At 34.3% G+C, this 19,671-nt stretch overlaps 1 protein-coding gene across 3 annotated transcripts in view; it reads left to right on the top strand.

Annotated features, from left to right (window-relative positions):
• LOC138333960 (DAZ-associated protein 1-like) overlaps window positions 1-19,671 on the top strand; it is a 52,113-nt gene that overhangs the window by 10,019 nt on the left and 22,423 nt on the right. For 2 of the 3 annotated variants that reach the window (XM_069282687.1, XM_069282686.1), the window contains 6 exons: window positions 2,652-2,693; window positions 3,069-3,233; window positions 3,374-3,422; window positions 6,362-6,444; window positions 10,595-11,051; window positions 12,889-12,990. In XM_069282687.1, coding sequence (XP_069138788.1) covers window positions 2,652-2,693; window positions 3,069-3,233; window positions 3,374-3,422; window positions 6,362-6,444; window positions 10,595-11,051; window positions 12,889-12,990 — 898 coding nt within the window. The remainder of the gene's footprint in view (window positions 1-2,651; window positions 2,694-3,068; window positions 3,234-3,373; window positions 3,423-6,361; window positions 6,445-10,594; window positions 11,052-12,888; window positions 12,991-19,671) is intronic. The other variant, XM_069282688.1, reaches the window with a different exon arrangement.

Below are 19,671 nucleotides of genomic sequence, written 5' to 3'. Positions count from 1 at the left end.
ACGATGAGGTCAAAGACGACAGTACTCAATACGAAGTTTCCACTTTACAGGTACAAAATGTACGTTTACAAAATGAATTACATGTGCAACTGTATGTAAGAGAGAATTGTATTATTGTAAGTGTCATATTTATCCGAATATTTTAAGAAATAACAAATTATTACAACATCTCTTTACTGATAATAACACAATGAAGTCAAACACGACTGTATTCGATACGAAGTTTCCACTTTACAAGTACGTTTACAAATTACGTGTACAATAGTATGTATTAAGAGAGAATTGTATTATTGTAAGTGTCATATTTATCCGATATTTTAAGAAATTACAAAAAAATTGTAACAACACTTTATTGACAATATTACCATCACAAAGTCATAATTTTAGTGAAGCGATCAGGCGTATACCGGTACTTTAAATAGTATCATGGTATTGAAATGACGAATAAAAGATTTTCACATAAACACATTTAAAACTCATTACATCAAATTTCCATTTATATGCTTGATTTCTATTATCGATATTTCATTACTCAACGATTGTAATAAGTAACATTTTATAGTGTTTCTTTCCCGCATCAATCACAAGTTTAAATTTGTTTTATTTTTCAGATTGTCGAAAGGCTCTTCCGCTTACCATGGAAAATGTATTCTCGGAATATTTTTTCATAACGGGATTATATTACTAGGGTGTGCATTCATGATCATATATATACAGTATATATGTACATAAAAGCTTATTGCTTACAATTGACTAGGTATCGATTTTAGGGTCGCACATGTACATTTACAAATGTTACAAATGTACGTACAAGATTGAACATTTGAATTCGTGTTTCGTCATTTGCAGTTCTCTCATTATATAGTTCATGCATATAATAAAGATATAAAGAATGAAAATATTTCGCTTCCAGTTATCTATATTCAAATTAAGTCAATTATGCATAATCATTGATGATAACAACGGTGAAGATAGTGATGCATATGCATACATGTACATTTGTATATACATTGACACCGAAGATTACTTTTACGTAGAAAAATTGTATTTGTAACCGGTGTAAGAAATAATGTTATTTGATCACATTTAACATCAAGCAACTCTGCAATTCACCGTTTCAAATTTCACAAATATTAATTCGTACAATGTATAAGTGTAATAAGCTAATTCGTTCCAACGTAATCTATAGAAAAGCATATTGTAAACATCAAAACTTCGAAATACGACAGTACGTGAAATGTACTGGCACAGGTAAGTTGGGTATAAAGTTAATCTCCCTCCCAAGAAGGTGTTAATTACAGGTGAACTCCGCCCGTGGCCAGCGACAGGGGGTCGACACAAGGTAACACCTGTCGTGACCTAAATACATGTACAGGTAATATACCCGTGCGCGTCACGCTGGGAATTGAAGAGATTCCAGGTACAAATAACAACGAGCACATGTGAGAAGGTGACTGTCCAATTTTTATTTATATATCCGTGTCTGATTTAACACGCGTACAGTACATGTACATGTGAAGGCTTACAATGTAACGTACCTGCACAGTTCGAGTAGGTATACTCGTACATTACGAACATTATTGTATGTGAAGAAATGCAAACGTTTACATCTTTTTATTCCATTTTCCATTTTCATATAAATACGAGTACTTATTAATTGCGTTTAAATAATATGTACATGAAGATGCCAAATCTCACCTCTTCCCGTGTTCAAACTCGTCACGTTAATGAATATTAAACTTCACAAATTTATTTACAAATCTCCCGAGTCTTTTTTTTGTCTTCGTTTGTATTTTTTTTATTTACATATCTTTGAACAATATTATGCATGTGTCTGTAATAGTAGGGATGGGTATCGCGAAAAATTTTGTATCGCGATATATCACGATACATCATAAGTGTATTATGATACATATCATGATATTTTGGTATTATTTTTGTATAATAAGAATTGCATGTTTTTTTTCTGTCAATCACCTAAAAAGAGTATGAAATAAATGTTTTGTCAATATATCACTTTTATTCTTGTTTTTATCTATAAAATGCGAGATAATGTCTGTGTTACTTCCGCTCGATGTTTTGCAAACACTTAACGTTACTACTGGACGGGACTCAGTAGCTGGGTGATGGCGACGCAAGTGAGTCGTCAGGTTCCTTGTTCCGCCACTACATTTAACGATTGCCGTACACAATCGACATCCAGCGATGCTTTCCTCGTTATTTCTTTCCCCTTTACGTACTGTAAGGCCAAAATGCTGCCATACAACCGCCTTTGCTTCGGATTTTTTACGAGGTTATCATTCGTGCCTATGAAGGCCGCCATTTTGAAACGTTACTAAGCACAAGATCAATCATAATCTACGTATGATAACGTCCCAAAAATCCATCTTAACCTGTACATATGTGAACTACGGATTTCCCCCTCTCCGAAGAGGGGTTTTCTATTGTTTTTTAAAAACATGGAAATGTTGGGCATTTTTTATTAGCGGATATTTTCATAAGGATATATGCTCTACTATTCAGCAAAGTTTGGTACTTTATTACGATATTTTTTCACCCCAAAACATAATGGGGCTTTAAGATATTCCTCACAGGAAAAACATCAATCTTTCATTGACCCTGTAATCAGCGATTTTCTTTTTTCATTTTAGGTAGATGCCAAAGCCTGCAATCCAAAAGGCACAAACAAACCAGTAAGATGTTTCTACCTAATTGTATATTCTCTTTCAAATGGTTCTGTATATATTATCAAGGCTATAATCAGATTCTATACTTTTGTGAAATCCTTTCACCCTCTGTTGCATGACAGCAAGTCCAAGTTCAGAAGGGGGATAAACATAATATCATTAAGTCATTCACCCTGAAGATACATTTGGGCTCTTCTACATCAATGGCTAGACTAGTCCATTATGAAATTTCAGGGGTGAGTGAGTTAAAAAGGAAGTTGTAAATGCTTCTAGTGTTTCAATTTAAATTGCTTTTATGTTTTGAAAACAAACTGACATGATTTTTTTTTGTTTTTTTGGTGTCATAGCGAAATTAAAATAAAACTTGAAATCTGTTCTTAGGTTGGAGGTCTGCGAGAAGATGGAGGTGGTGGCCGAGGAGGAGGTGGCGGTGGTCCACGTGGAGGTGGAGGACCAGATCCAGACAAAAACAGGAAAATATTCATGGGAGGTCTACCAAATGTGGATGAAAATTTTCTCAGGGATTTCTTCAGCAAATTTGGAAAAGTATGCTTCTAAAATATACTCCCGTAATGCATTGTGATAGTTAGATAATGTATATTATTCATTAAGGACAAACCAAAATTGTCCTTGTCATAAAGTACATCTTCAAATGCCTGTTAAATTCTGTTTAATCTTCTGTGCAGGTGCAAGATGTTACAATAATGTATGACCAGGTCCAACAGAAATCCAGAGGTATGTATGATAGAAAAAATTTCAGAATCCTAATAAATGTCATATTTCAGCTTCTTGCTAGCTGATAAGTAAACCACATTATTAGTAATGTAATCCACCACAAGTTATGTGTGGTGTTAAATTTTAGAATAATCATTAATTTGGCATCATCTTTATGACATTTAAAATGAATGTATGGAACACCATTAAGTAATAAATAAATTTTAATTAAGAAAAATAAATTAAAATAGAATCAAAATGACCCATCCTTTTTCAACACTGTGTTTGTTGATTGCTTGAGGAAGCAACTTTCAGAATACATGCATTATCAAAAGGTGACATGCATTGCACTGTGGTTAGGTCACGGTGACCTTTCACGTCAAGGTCAAAGGTGCAGTTTCTCAAGATTTCTTGTCTGGACTGGCTATCACTTTTCTATTCGTTAATGAAACAACCCAGATTCTTTTAGCTTTATGTTTGGATTTAATAAAATGTTATTTCTTTGTGATTTATGAGATTTAAAATCATTCTTCATATTGTGCAACTGGCTGTGTTTGGCTGGATCATATTTTATGGAACATCGACAACTCAAAATAATTTAATACAAGTTAAAGTAAATGATTATCAAAAACATTAAGTAGGGAATTTTTGACCAGAGAAATTGAGTGGGTAATACAATATACTTTCAGGTAGGTCACAATTTGGAAGTTGGATGTCTACAACTTTTGTAGCTATTGGATTTGTAAATGATTTAATATCTATTAAAGTTGTAAATGAATTAGAAAAATATTTTAAAAATTAAGATTGGCATTATTCTAGTCTGAAGATGATGTTTAAATGATTACAACATTAACATCTGCATTGATTGGCAAAATAAGAACAGTCTGTTTCAGATTTCTTTTTTTTTTCACTGTATTAGAGGAAGAATTAAGCAATGCCACACAGTATTTCATAAGAATTGGTTTAATTTTGAAATAGACATGTTCTTAATTTGTACATAGCAGAATTAATAAATCTGTAATTAATGTCAAAGGGGATATAATTCAATCCATTCGTTTTTGAATATGAATACTGTGTAATGTTACTTAATAAGTATAAAAGTCCTATGAAAGTGTAATATTCCTGGCAGATGTTGATAATCTATAAGTCTGAATTTCTTAAATCACATTTGCATTAGAGTTAATTGTATCATTTTGCCGTAGTTATTAACCCTTAGACTGCTACACTCGACTATTTACGCTTTGGTTTAAATGGCTCTCAGTGCTACACGCGTAAAAAGACGTTTTTTGACTCAGAGTTTTCAACCAGCGGTCCGATCGTCAAATCTCCCTCCTGTTGCTAAAATTATGACTGAAAACGAAAGTAGAATGCTTCTGATTGATTCTAATGTCACTACATTCGATATTCTGGGGATTATACCCTAAAAAAAAACCCACAGGTGTGGAAGGAATTTGAATGGTATACTGACTCGTCAATATGACCACTCCAATAGATCGAAGTGATGAAGAACGTGTACAACAGTTCTTTGATAACGATGTGTCAGAAGTTGAAAGTAAATTTAAAGGGTCAGATACTTTAGATTAGGATCCAATAGAAGGCAACATTATTTTAATTTCTCCTATAAATACAAGTATATTATGCAATGTAAGTGTGTGCCTGGGCCTGGCACCATAAAACTTTCTCAGGCAAATTTTTTACTCAAGCCTATGGAAATTCATATACTTGAGTAAAAAATCTGTATCAGAAAGTTTTATGGTGCTGGGCCCTGATACCAACACAGAACATGAGGCAGCCCCCCACGATTGGGTTTTGTTTGTTGGTGGAAATTAAGATTTTTGCCGTTTTTAAACAGTTTGATGTAGAAATATAGAAATTATTGCATTAATATCATAAAAATGATATTGAGAAAAGTTAACGCATAGTAAAGTTTTATGATTGACTAAGGAATCGCTTATTTTTGATATTTCATATTTAAGTAAGTGAAGTTGCATGGTGTGATTTAATTATACCACAAGTAATTTCTGATAAAATAGGTTAATTTTTTAAACAGTTTTTCAATGTCCGGCATGTTGTGAATTTGCAGTATAGAAAATAAGTACATTATTTATAATAAGTGTACAGGACAATTGAGGAGTACAAAGATAAATGTACAAGTTTTAGATGTTTTTGGTGGATAGTTCAATTAGTAATTAATCCATCATCCAAGAATAGATTAGAATTCTTGGAGTTGAGATTTCAATTCACCTTTAATATAAGTTTTAACTTTAGAAGAATAATCTGTCCTTTGTTTGGTTTGCAATTTGGTTAAATTAATTAACAGATATGAAATTTATCTTAGATTATTGATTTCTAGTTCATATTGTAGTGTAAAGAGTTATATGTCTTTTATTCTTAGTTAAGAACTTTTTATGCCTTTATTTATTGATTTATCATATATGTTTTTACTACATAATAGTTATATTACCAGTGCTTAATATATAGTCAAACAGAGATTTAAGGTGGCAACAAACATATAATACTGCTAAGGTCATAATATTATATTACATGTCCTGGATGGGATCCATTTTGATATTTGTGCTGTTGATTCTTTTGGGGCTGTGATTTGAATTTTCTAACGTTTTGATATTGCATATCTTGATGAAAAACATTTTGTTTCATTTAAATTATGATAGAACATTTAAGTCATTAACATAGTTTTAAGATTTTAACTAGGACTATTTTACAGATGTGTGTTTGTGTGTGTGACTTAGTAAAAATTAAGCCTGCATTAATAAATTAGATTGATGCCTATATTAATCCCTCTGCCAGGAATATTGATTTAATTAGATCGTAATATATAAATTTCTTAAAGATATTGTTTTTTTTCATTTATAAATTGTCTTTGTTGTTGCCATGTATTAATGATGACATTTTTTCACCATGTTGCTGCAATGGTGCTATTTTCTGTACTTGGTAATTAGGATTTGGGTTTTTGACATTCGAGAGCGAAGACAGTGTACTAAACGTGTGTGGAGAACAGTTTGTCACCATCAATGGCAAGAAGGTTATTAGTATACACAACTCATTCTTAATATGACAAGAAGAACTTAAGAGTTATCTCCCCTCATTGAATTTGACACCAAATCATTTCAAAAATCAATTTCACATCTAACTTCAAAAGTCGATAGAAATATATTAATGAATAGAAACATTAACAAGTACTGAACTATTCTTTATAACCTACATTTGCTAAAGTAATATCCTTTGGGATATTGTGTTTTGTAATTAATTTGGTAGAGTAAAATAAAAATGAAGGGAGATAACTCTTGCCACTGGAGTTTTCAGGTAATATCATGTTGAGACTTAACTCTATTTGCCAGATTTTGATTGATGACAGTTTTACCTGGTCTGTAGAAACATTGGCTGCAGTAACTAATGTCCATCCTCTTCCTTCACGATTTTATATCTAGTCTTGGAGATTAAGTCAAAATCTATATCATAGTGTTCTGTATGAGTATGCAACTTCATTTGTAAAACTGCCAACAGCCATTGAACAAAAAAGCAATGATTGACTTGAAAACTTCATTCCATTGTAATGTTTTTGTGTTTTGAAATTTGACTAAAATGTGTATTCCACTTACTGTTCAAATACACAAATATGAAAAAAATTGTTTATAAATTATATTTTCAAATACACGTACGAAGAGAATGTTTGAAATATTGGAAAAAAATTGCTGTTGGCTGTGTTGCAGAAATTTATAAACTTTTTAACAATTTACATATATATATATTGTTGAAAATACATTTTAAAATACTATCTACAAGCTTGCTTACCACCTTCTTGTACTATCCTAGCTAGACCATCTTAATTATCAGCAGGGAGAACTGAGGAATCAATGATGCATGTAACTGTACAGAAGAACTTTGCTTTAAGATAGTAAAATAGTGATTTAATCTGTTTAGCTATATACAGGTACACAATTTTTTTGGCCTTTCAAAATAGAGATATTTGTCCCATAGTGTTTTGGCCTTTCAAAATAGAGATATTTGTCCCATAGTGTTAAATGTCGTCTTTCTTTTTTAGGGCGAGCATACTCTCGCCCTATTGTTTTCCTTGTCAGGTGTGGAGTCTGTGTACATCCGCTATGCGCAGGTTCCAACTGCACATGTGATACCGGAAGTCACTGTCTTATACCGTTTAATAGATTTCGCTGTGATTTAATGACACAGTACAAACCTTTCAAAAATAGGAGATACCTGTCAGTGATGTTCTTCTATAAATCAACAACAGTGACATAAAACAGTGCTAAACACATTCGTTTTGTGTTAACTTCAAGCGGCGTATCATACAAACTCTTGCATCGGTCACAATATTCTAAGCATCTGATTGACTTTTGAAACCTCCGAAACAATACAATGTGATTCAGGTTTATGTAGTCAATAAAAGAAAGTGACAAAACGGATAAGTTTTAGTACCGGCCAAAGACATTTATGGTGTTACTCAGCAGATTATATTAAATTTATTTCACATCATCTTTGGTCCTAGGTATACATATACGTTGTACTATCGCTTACTAACCCCAGTGACCATAGACCGTATTAGCTACAGTTCTAATAAATATTTAATATTTAAATCACCCAGCCTATCGTAAGAGAAACAGAATAAAAGAAAAAACATTATACAATATCAGTGCGGGTGCCTGAGCTCTAGATCTGATGTACCCAGAAAGGCATTCAAGCATGACACAGGTAAGTCACCACGCGCACAGAGATTTGTCCATTTGTTGATTTTGTGCTGTAGCGGACGACTATTTTGAACAGCGAAACAAGTCTTATCGTATCAATATCAATAAGATAACAAATAAACTTCTATGTAACAAAGAACACAATTAACAAAGTTCAGAGTAACTTCACATTTATAGTTATGATGACGTAATTTAAAGGAAATTATTTTTTACAATACATCAAGGAAATAAACCATCTCCCAAGGATAATGAGCGAAAGCGCTACATATGTACACCTTTTGCCAAGGATGATTTCATATAGGCTTGTGAGTACCTATGTATAACTGCGGGTTATTTATAAATTAGTTGTTACAGTTTTGTACGTGCAAAATATCTCACTGCAGAAGCCTTATACATGAAGATGCATATCATTCTGGAAATAAGGTTTTAGGAAGTAATTAGCGAGCACTTAATGTCTAACAGACATATTTCTATTTTTTGTTTGGTTTATGAAGTTCTTTTTAATACATTGATATTAGTCTGTTGTTAAAACTTAGATTTTAGGAAAGTTAAGATACGGCTATACATCACATATGGAATCAGATTAAGTTTTGTGTGTAGTTCTCACCTAGATATTTATATATGTACTAACCCTCGTCCTGTGTATCACTATGTGTGGCTATCTGCTGAGTGAGTCTATATCTCCTTACAGGTCTCGGTGTTGGTACGCTCAACATATCAATTTCTTCTAGTACAATACATAAGCAATACGCATATGAATATCAATATACAATTTTCGGTTTAGGAAAGTTTAAGTCAATGCTATATATGCCACATATTTGTTGGTTTAGCACATTCAACGTTTTAATTTCTAAGTTTTATTTAATGCAATTCATATTGATATGTACCGAAAGAAATGAAAGATATAGACATGTTTAAAATATGATAATACAGTAACAGTGATTCCTTTAGACTTTACCACAAAATTAATTGACAATTTAGATTTTATCTTCATTTGTTCAGTTTTTGCAATGTTTTAAAGTAATATTGTCTACATTAAAAAATGTTTTGCTCTTTATGTTGTTATTTTAACACATGAATGAAATTTTTGTCAGGTTTTTAGTTCTTATAAAACTGTATTAATATATTCCCCCTGTTTAGAATGTACTCTACAATGGTCTGTGGACATGGTTATTTACCGTTTATCACGATGGTTATTTTGTTTCATTTTGTTGATTTTTCATCACTTAACTAACATTATTTGAGTTTGACTAGACCTTAACAACTATCCTTTACCATGTCTGCAGTCTATATGTCTTCATTTTCTTATGAAATTGTGCCATATCCTACATGTAGTGTTCAGCACAATTCTGACAAAAATTTGTCATAAATTTAGTAATATTTTGTTTGGTTTGATGTTTTGTCATTTGATGATAGATGTGATTGATATTTCGTAAGGATACCATTATTAGTATAACCATTAAAACGATTAGCAAGCAGGTAGAAATATGTTAGCTCTGAAAAGTTTTACAAAGAATGTTGTTTTAATGGCTTGATATTCATTATCGAAGAATGTTTAGGTTATCATTCTTGTTGAAATAAGATACAGGTATGAATGCTTGAAAACTTCAGCTGGATAAGCGAAGGAAGTTTTAATTTTCTGTTACTTGTACGGCTTTTAGAATATGACAGTATTTTTCTGAAGTTACAGAATTTCTCTTAATACAAAATTTTGATTTTAGATTTGAGGATTAAAATAAACTAATAAGATATAATACAACCTTGCCAACACTTGTGATACATTGGGTCAGTAAGATACAGGTGTATGACCGATACATTGGCATTGTTATCGACCCCATTGTCTTGTCTAGCTTAAGGGTAGGAAGAGGATGGACAAATCTATTGGAATGTCAAGCAGGTTGTCTTGGAAAAAAATATTCAAATGCGAAAAAAAAAAAAAAAAAAAAAAATAGTTGACAATAACATGAACATTCATGGCTATACTTTTGAAATGTTAGAAGAAGTGATGAAGATCTCAATGATATTTGAAGTGATCATGACCTGCTTGACATTTTAAAGAAAGCTTTAATATTTGCATGTATCCTTTTTAATGTGTAATTGGTCCATGTGGCATAGTATTTGTAAATGTAATATTCAAGTCTTTAATTATAAGTACATGGTACATGTCATACTTAGCCTTATTGGCCAGAATTTTTGTAGTCACTTAAGAGTAATTAATTAAAACAAAGAAAAACCATTACCAGCCATATTATTAATTGCATCAGTAAACTGGTAATGGTTTATAGTTAAGATTTAAGATCATTAAGTTTTAATAATAAATTACTGTAGTGTAAGTCCTATAGCTTCCTGTCTCAGGACACTTTATACCGTTATAAGGTATGAAGTTTTGTAGAGATGTATAGACTAGAGTATATTGTCATTATGTTCATGTCATTTTGGCGGTTGTTGTATTGTGCTTTATTTCTGTAGGTTGAAGTAAAACGCGCCCAGCCTAGAGATGGGAGGGGCCAAGGAGGAGGAGGCGATCGAGGTATGGGAGGTGGACATATGCACCGCGGACCAATGATGGGACAGGGCATGAACTCTCCACCAGAGGGCGACTGGGGTCCTGCAGGAGGCAACTGGAATGGTGGTGGACCTAGACCAGGACCAGGCGGACCGGGCGGCCTAGGCGGTCCTGGTGGGCCAGGCGGACCTGGAGGACCGGGCGGATTCCCAGACCATTTTCAACAAGGAGGATACCAGCAGGGATTCCCACCACAGCCCCCACAACAACAGACCCCACCGCAGGGATTCAATCAAAACTACCCACCAAACTCCTACCAACAGCCTCAACCACCCCAGGGGCAGCCACAGCCACCCCAGCAACCAGGCTTCCAGCAGGGAGGCTGGGGGCAACAACCAGGGGCATCGCCAGGACAACAAGGTAGGTTACTCTGCCAGTGGAGCTAGTGTTTAACATTCCGAGTATAACAAAATATGCACATTATTATGTAGTTTTCCTGCTGATGTCGAAAAGCAAATAACTGTTTTAGAAGTGAATTATTACAAAATGTTAAGATGAACATCAAAATAATACGATGATAATATGATACTTATTGAATACACCACTGGCATTCATGTTGCACATCTGTCTTCACTAATATGGGACAAGGAAGTAATTCCAACCGTGTGGACAAAACAAAATTGTCAAATTTTCAAAGTGATCTGCCCCTTTATCAAGACATACAAAACGAACACGATTACATAATAGGATACAAACAGTAATGCGAGACAAAGCAGACAGATATTAAACTATATAGCACAATGTCTTCACTAATATTAACATTATAATTATTAGCTCACCTTATGCCATACCACGGCGTACATCGTCCTTCCGTTCGTCAACAATCGACTTTTTCTCCATAACCACTGGTTGGAATTCAACAAAATTTGACTGGTAGCATCCTTATGAGGTACTTACTGAAAATTGTACAAATGATGGGGCTGACCGCCAAGGACCTGAGGGGTGGGGTCAAAAGTGGTCAATTTGGCTATTTCCATATCAATGACTTCTTCTCTGAAACTAAGCATGGGATAGCGCTTATAATGAAATGGTTGCATCCTTATGGGATAGGGATTCAAAATTGTGCAAATGATGGGGCTGACCCCCGGGGCCTGAGGGGCGGGGCCAAAAGGGGTCAATTTGGCTATTTTTAGGTCATCTGACCCGAAGGGTCAATGTTTCATCCGTCATCGTCCGCCGTGCGTTAACTTTTCACATTTTGAACTTCTTCTCAAGTTCTACCATTGCGATTTGGCTGAAACTTGCATGAAATGATCCTGACATGGTCCCGACTAAGTGTTGTTATTTTTTGAGTCGATCCGAAATCTAAGATGGCCGCCACAGCCGCCAACTTCAGAACACATTTTGAAGTTATTCTAAAGTTCTACAGGTGCAATTTGGTTGAAACTTGCATGAAAAGATCCTGACATGGTCCTGAAAAAGTATTGTTATTTTTCAGGTCGATCCGAAATCCAAGATGGCCGCCAAAGCTGCCATCTTTAAAACACATTTTGAACTTCTTCTCAAGTTCTACTGGTGCGATTTGGCTGAAACTTGCATGAAATGATCCTGACATGGTCCCGACAAAGTGTTGTTATTTTTCGGGTCGATCTGAAATCGAAGATGGCTACCATGACACTATAGTTAATTAATTTCCTATATGATTATTGCCAAGGTAGTCAGATGACAGTTAAGGCCCATGGGCCTCTCGTCATATAATCAACTTCTTCTCTGAAACTAAGCATGGGATAGCACTCGTAATGCAATGGTTGCATCCTTATTGGGTGGGGATTCAAAATTGTACAAATGATGGGGTTAATTTGTCTGTTGTGATTTTTGAATCACTAATTACTAAATTACAGAATTACTCAAAAAATAAAAAAAAAAGAAACAACAGGTGAGCGTTACAGGTCCTCTTGGCCTCTTGTCGTTATTAGATATCTTCATGCTGTCCTGTTAGAATATGAAAGTTATGGTAATTTTATAGTGTTTGTATATAATGTTATATAAGTTGTACTGGTAATCTTCTGTCATATTGATAATGTAGGAATGATTTTACTATGATACCATCGACTGACTGTAAAAATAATTATTTGTACCAGGTATTGAGATATCAAATACACAGTCATGCAGACTATCGATATAGGGCTATATATATTCTGTTATGGTTTTGTTACATGCCATACACCTCCTGTGTAAGACCATGGATATTTTACAGGTGCCTGGCCCCCACCAGCACCGACCCAGCCCAGCTCATCCCAGGGCCCTCCTCCCCCTCCCACGCAGGTCCCTGCACAGGCCCCTCTGCCTAACCCTGTTGGTATGTGGTCTAGTTGCCTGCCTATATATATAGCTGCATTCTACTGGCATGTTTTTATCACTTGGTTAATGTAGGTTGGTAACTTGGTATTACGGTTCAAGTTGTGTAGGATAGCATCAGTATATATACCGTTTCTGCCTTGTAATTACTGACAAAATACAACAAGTGTTGGTATCGGCTGTGACCTATCACCTAACGTCGCGGCTCAGTAGCTACGGTGATATGTGAGAGAGCTGATACAACAATCAGATAATTGAATTGACTAAAATTTCAAAAATCTTCTTCTCCACTCACAGATATGATGGAATTAAATACTCTTCATAGATAGAAAGGGTCCTTTACAAAAATTGTGAATTATATGACCCTGGGGTCTCAGGTTTCCCCCTGGGGAAGGGGTTAAGTCTACTATAGTTTATATAGGGAAAACACATTTTTGAGTATTATTTGATCATTTGTAATAGGAAATGAGTCAAATATTGTCAGAATTATCAGTATGAGATGGCCATTGAATCCTATTAACCAATTTTCCATTACTGACCCCCAGGGGCCTTAGGGGCGGGATCAAAAGGGGTCAAATAGGCTATAACTTCAAAAATCTTCTGAAATTCTGGAATTGGTAGAATCACATACTCTTCATAGATGGAAAAGTCTTGAGGTCCTTTACAAAAATTGTGAATTATATGACCCTGGGGTCTCATGTTTCCCCCTGGGGAGGGGGTCAAGTTTACTATAGTTTATATATGGAAAACACATTTATGAGCATTTTTTGCTCAATTTTCATAGGAAATGAGTCAAACTTGTTTAGAATTATAAGCCTGAGATAACATTTTAATATCATATCTATATTGGTCCTGGTCAACCCCCTCGCGGCAGAGGGGCGGGACCAGAAGGGGCAAATAGGCTAAAACTTTAAAAATTTTCTTCTTAAATACTGGAAATGGTAGAATCAAATACTCTTCATAGATGGACAGGTCTTAAGGTGTTTTATGAAATTTGTGAATTATATGACCCTTGGGTCTCAGGTTTCCCCCTGTGGAGGGGGTTAAGTTCACTATAGTTTATATAGGGAAAACACATTTTTGAGCATTATTTAGTCATTATAATAGGAAATTAGTCAATTGTAGTCAGAATTATCCCTATGTGATGGCCATTGAATCTTATTACCAAATTTTCCATGACTGATCCCCAGGGGCCTTAGGGGCGGGGCCAAAACGGGTCAAATAGGCTAAAACTTCAAAAATCTTCTTCTGGAACTGGTAGAATCAAATACTCTGCATAGATGGAAAGGTCTTAAAGTCCTTTACAAAAATTGTGAATAATATGACCCTGGGGTCTCATGATTCCTCCTGGGGAGGGGGTCAAGTTTACTTTAATTTATATAGGAAAAAACATTTAGGAACATTATTTGCTTAGTTTTCATAGGAAATTAGTCAATCTGGGTTAGAATTATTAGCCTGAGATAGCATTTTAACATCATATCCATATTGGTCCTGGCCGACCCCCAGGGGCCAGAGGGGTGGGGCCAAAAGGGGTCAAAATGGATAACATTTCAAAAATCTTTCTTCTGAATTCACAGATTTGATGGAACCAAATAATCTTCATAGATTAAAAAGTCAAATTTATAAAATCACTGACTGACTTTAAGGGCCTGATGGGCAAATATATAGTAGGCCATGGGCTAGGAGGGTTCCACATGCACCCCCCCCCCCCCAAACCTCCGAACCAATATTTTTCTTAACCCTTATGACCCACTGATCACAAATCAAAATGTTAACATTGCATAAGTTGGGATGAACTTCCGGTTATGACGTCATCAAGATGGCCGCCATCTCAAATTTCACTAAAAAATGAAAAATAGTCATAACATTGACATTTTTCAACCGAAGTAGACAAATGAGGTATTAAAATGACCACAATAGAACACTAAAAACATATCAGGACCAAATAACCAAATATATGTAGTGATTTTTACGCAGAAAGTGAAAAAATAGGATTTTAAGCTCAAAAATGGTATTTTTTTAGTAAATTTTTCATATTTTGCTTGACGCAACAAAAACCTTTTCCAACCGCAAACTATTATTTCTAATTAGTTTTTTGTCCACTTATAAATCAGTTTAAACAAAAACAAGAAAAAAAAACAATGTTAACATTGTATGAGTTCCGGTTATGACGTCATCAAGATGGCCGCCATCACGAATTTCACTAAAAAATGAAAAATATTCATAACATTGACATTTTTCAACTGAAGTAGACAAATGAGGTATCAAAATGACCACAATAGAACACTAAAAACATATCGGGACCAAATCATCCAATATATGTAGCAATTTGTACGTAGGAAATGAAAAAATAAGGTTTTAAGCTCAAAAATGGTAATTTTTCAGCAAATTTTTCATATTTGTCTTCATGCAGCAAAAATGTTTCCCAACAATTATTATTGATCGTAATCAGTTATTTGATCTCTTGTCAATCAGTAAAAACAACAACAAAATATATAGAAATGCAAAAGAGAATTATTGTTATACCATCATTTGGTTTACAAAGCATCACCGTTTGCGTATACAGGTCATAGGATAGTGTATTTTTCCCAAACCGCCGAGACTACAGTTTCCTGGTGTCTTAGAATTTCCTGAATATAATAGTGGCTATTGAAAATTTAAATCTTAACAAAGAATTTTAGGTTGGCTGAATATCTAAGTGGGACTTCAAAATAATTCACTTTCATGTTCGAAATGTTGTACACTAGTAGCGTCTCAAACTGAATTATTACAGCAAAATGCCAACTAATAGCTATATGGTATCAAATTAAAACTGCGGTAATTCTGTCATCCCGTAAATACCATGACACTTTCCGAAACATTTTGTGCCTTTTAGAATGAGCACATCCAGTGTTATTTCCTGTGTATAACGTCAGGAAATGTCAGATGGTTACTTAACAGTGTCACATATTTCTTTCACTAGTTCTTTGTCTTCGATAGCGATGAGCTGATGAGCTGATGTGACATTACATTACCGGGTTGCCATCGTGGTTGTAGCTTGTCAACCGTCCATGGCTAGAGTTAACATAAGAAACATCAGTGTCAAAGGATGTAGGAGTTCTTCCTGTTTCCAACCTAGTGATTCAAATATCGTATATGATGTTCCAGACCATCAGATCCATATTCTGCAAAGGTTTGAGCTGGTTCTCCTTATTTCGTATGAAGCACAATTCCTCATTCTTGTGAACCTTCAGTGACCACAGATGGCACAGGTGGGTTCTTTGAGGTCATAAATGAGGTCTGCAGTGAAGTTCCACTATTTGCCAAGTCTGAAAAGCACTGTAGAAAATTTTATTTCTGGAGAGTTTTCAATGGTCTCATTACGCATACACCAGATGTGACACAACCAGCACCTTCAAGGGAGTGGGAAAAGTCAGACCAATGAAAAACATTTAACATTAATGGCCTCATTAATGACCTCGATGATATCACCTGTGCCATTTACGGGCGCACGAGGGTCCACTAGATTAATGAATGGTACTTCATACAAATTATGGAGCTATGTGCTAAGGAGAACCAATTCCACCATTCGAATAATGTGGATCTGGTGTAGTTTCCATTATGCCGAAGAAGTCTGGAACAGTATATACGATATGTTAGAATCTGAGGGAGATCCCACATCTCTGAACCTATTGTTCCTGATATGAACTCTGGCCAAGGATGGGTTATGAAAGATGACAGGCAAGAACAACACTGGTAATGTACTGTCACATCAGCTCATCGACATTGAAGACAACGCTATGGCTTTTGACGAATTTGATACTGATATCTCGATTATTCTGATAATTTGGACTACCAGCTACCAGACATGCCGAGTCTCTTCAGTTGATGGAGCAGTGAGGCGAGAAAGCACGTACAATGATAATGGTTATCATTAAGAACCAGTGAAAGAAATATGTGACACTGTAGTAACCATCAACATTTTGCCTATGCTATGCATAGGAAATAAACAATGAATGTTCTCATTTTCAAAGACACAAACGTTCTGGAAAATGATATAAACAGAAACACAGGCTTAGGTTAGATTTGTTACTCTATCAGTAGGTGTTGTGCTGTAATAATTATTTTTGAGACGCTGGTCAGCGTCAGCGGTTTCGAGTTCGAAAAATAGCATATGCCCATTATACGCACCTGGTGATGTTTTGTAAACCTAATGAGGGTATAACAATAATTATCCTTTGCATTTCTATATATTTAAATTTTTATGGTGTTTTCGTTGATTGATAAGAGATCAAATAACTGATTACGAATAATGATTTGTTGTAGGGAAACATTTTTGCTACATGAAGACAAATATGAAAAATTTGCTGAAAAATTACCATTTTTGAGTTTAAAATCTTATATTTTCATTCCCTACGTGCATTTTTTTAATTGCTACATATATTGGATGTTTTGGTCCTGATATGTTTTTAGTGTTCTATTGTGGTCATTTTGATACCTCATTTGTCTACTTCAGTTGAAAAATGTCAATGTTATAAATATTTTTCATTTTTAGTGAAATTCGTGATGGCGGCCATCTTGATGACGTCATAACCGGAACTTATACAATGTTAACATTGTTTTTTTTTTTTGTTTTTGTTTAAACTGATTTATAAGTGGACAAAAAACTAATTAGAAATAATAGTTTGCGGTTGGAAAACGTTTTTGCTGCGTCAAGCAAAATTTGAAAAATTTACTAAAAAAATACCATTTTTGAGCTTAAAATCCTATTTTTTCACTTCCTGCGTAAAATTCACTACATATATTTGGTTATTTGGTCCCGATATGTTTTTAGTGTTCTATTGTGGTCATTTTGATACCTCATTTGTCTACTTTGGTTGAAAAATGTCAATGTTATGACTATTTTTCATTTTTTAGTGAAATTTGAGATGGCGGCCATCTTGATGACGTCATAACCGGAAGTTCATCCCAACTTATGCAATGTTAACATTTTGATTTGTGATCAGTGGGTCATAAGGGTTAAGAAAAATATTGGTTCGGAGGTTTGGGGGGGGGGGTGCATGTGGGACCCTCCTAGCCCATGGCCTATAGTGTTTATATGCATGTCTTTGTTTCGTTCTGTGTCTGGACTCAGGTGACCGCTAAGGCCAATGGGCCTCTTGTTTTTAATCAGTATTATCAAACATAATACCGCTATATAAGTCGGTTCATTCCAGTCTAGCCAACCTTCTAAGTGAACATAATTCCAGTCTGGCCAACTTTCTTGTTTTCACACCTTGGTCACACTTGGTCATACCTGACTGACCATCAGGTAATTAATTAAATTCCTAGTTGAAAGTAGTCACTTACCTACATATAGTGTAAGATTTGAATCTACCGTTCACAGTACTGTTTTTTTTTTTTTTTTTTACAACTTATTGGAATAATGAAAAAGCATAATATACATACATGTATAACAGAAAATAACGAGAGTACCCAATAAGTAATGAATATGAATCCCCTCTTCTGTAGCGATTTTCTGCTTTTCTGAAATTGAATATACTTAATATGTAATTGGATCATTCCAAATGAAACGTTACCATTTCTTTGTAAATTCAATTGAACTCTGAGAATACATGATATGTATTGTATGCATCAATGAGAAAACAATGCACATTAACTTTTAAATGTTTAAATAGTAAATATAATGTCTCAAAAATAGGTGTGTATATCAATTACATGTATAATGGAACTTTAATTTGACGATTGGCATAGGAGAACACCCTCAATAATTAGACAGTGATATTCTGATGGGAATTTTAGATATTCATGGGAGACATGTTCGCGAATATTGGTCAATTTCATGAGCTGATGAATTGAGTTCATCTTGAAACAAATTGAATGAAGCGAACAGCTCATGTTGAATTTGTTTCAAGGGGAACCAAATTCATCACTCCATGAAATCGACAAAAGCAAGATTCAATCCTTATATTTCAATTCAATCGTATTTAATTGACATGTTGGAATATTTTGTATAATGATAAATGTTTCTATCTAAATCTCACTCAGACACTTTAAATGTGTGACAAGGTGTCCAATGTATAATACTGTCATTAACCGTTTTTGTTTCGTTCTTTAAATAATTAATATGTGGTACACAACTTTTCTGATGTAACAATATTTTTTATCAACATGAACCATGCTACATATTTGTACAATTTGATAAAATATTTTATTACAAAACAACATAAATCAAACTTGTATAATTCTTAACCAAATATCAACATCTAATGGATATCATATACCATAAAAAGTGTATCAAATTGTCTCTGCTAGGATATGGTTTTCCCTGAGGTTCACCTGTGCTGTCAGTGTTTGATAGTAGATCTTGTGTTGTTTTAGCAAAACACATCTATTCCACCCTGGCCAACCTTTTACCCTACCTGTTTCTCACCTAAAATCCCAAAAGTTGGCTAGACTGGAAGACACCTATAAGTCTCGATCACAACAGTATTTTCCATAGTAAATAAATTAAAACATATGGCCAAAAAAAAATATGTCTGTATTTAGGGTCACATTAAGCCAAAATATTAGGGTAGGTAGATCAGATTTTTTTAAAATATTTTTTTTGTTTTATCTAATTTTCATGTCACCGATTTATTGCCTATGTACTTGCATGGTATTTTAAAATAATTTGCATTAAAAAGTCAGTTTATATTGTTCA

This window comes from Argopecten irradians, chromosome 10 (assembly GCF_041381155.1).
Source record: "Argopecten irradians isolate NY chromosome 10, Ai_NY, whole genome shotgun sequence".
In the NCBI taxonomy this organism is placed as follows: domain Eukaryota; kingdom Metazoa; phylum Mollusca; class Bivalvia; order Pectinida; family Pectinidae; genus Argopecten; species Argopecten irradians.
The sequence above is the reverse complement of the archived record's forward strand: the minus strand, read 5'-3'. Positions and strand labels throughout refer to the sequence as shown.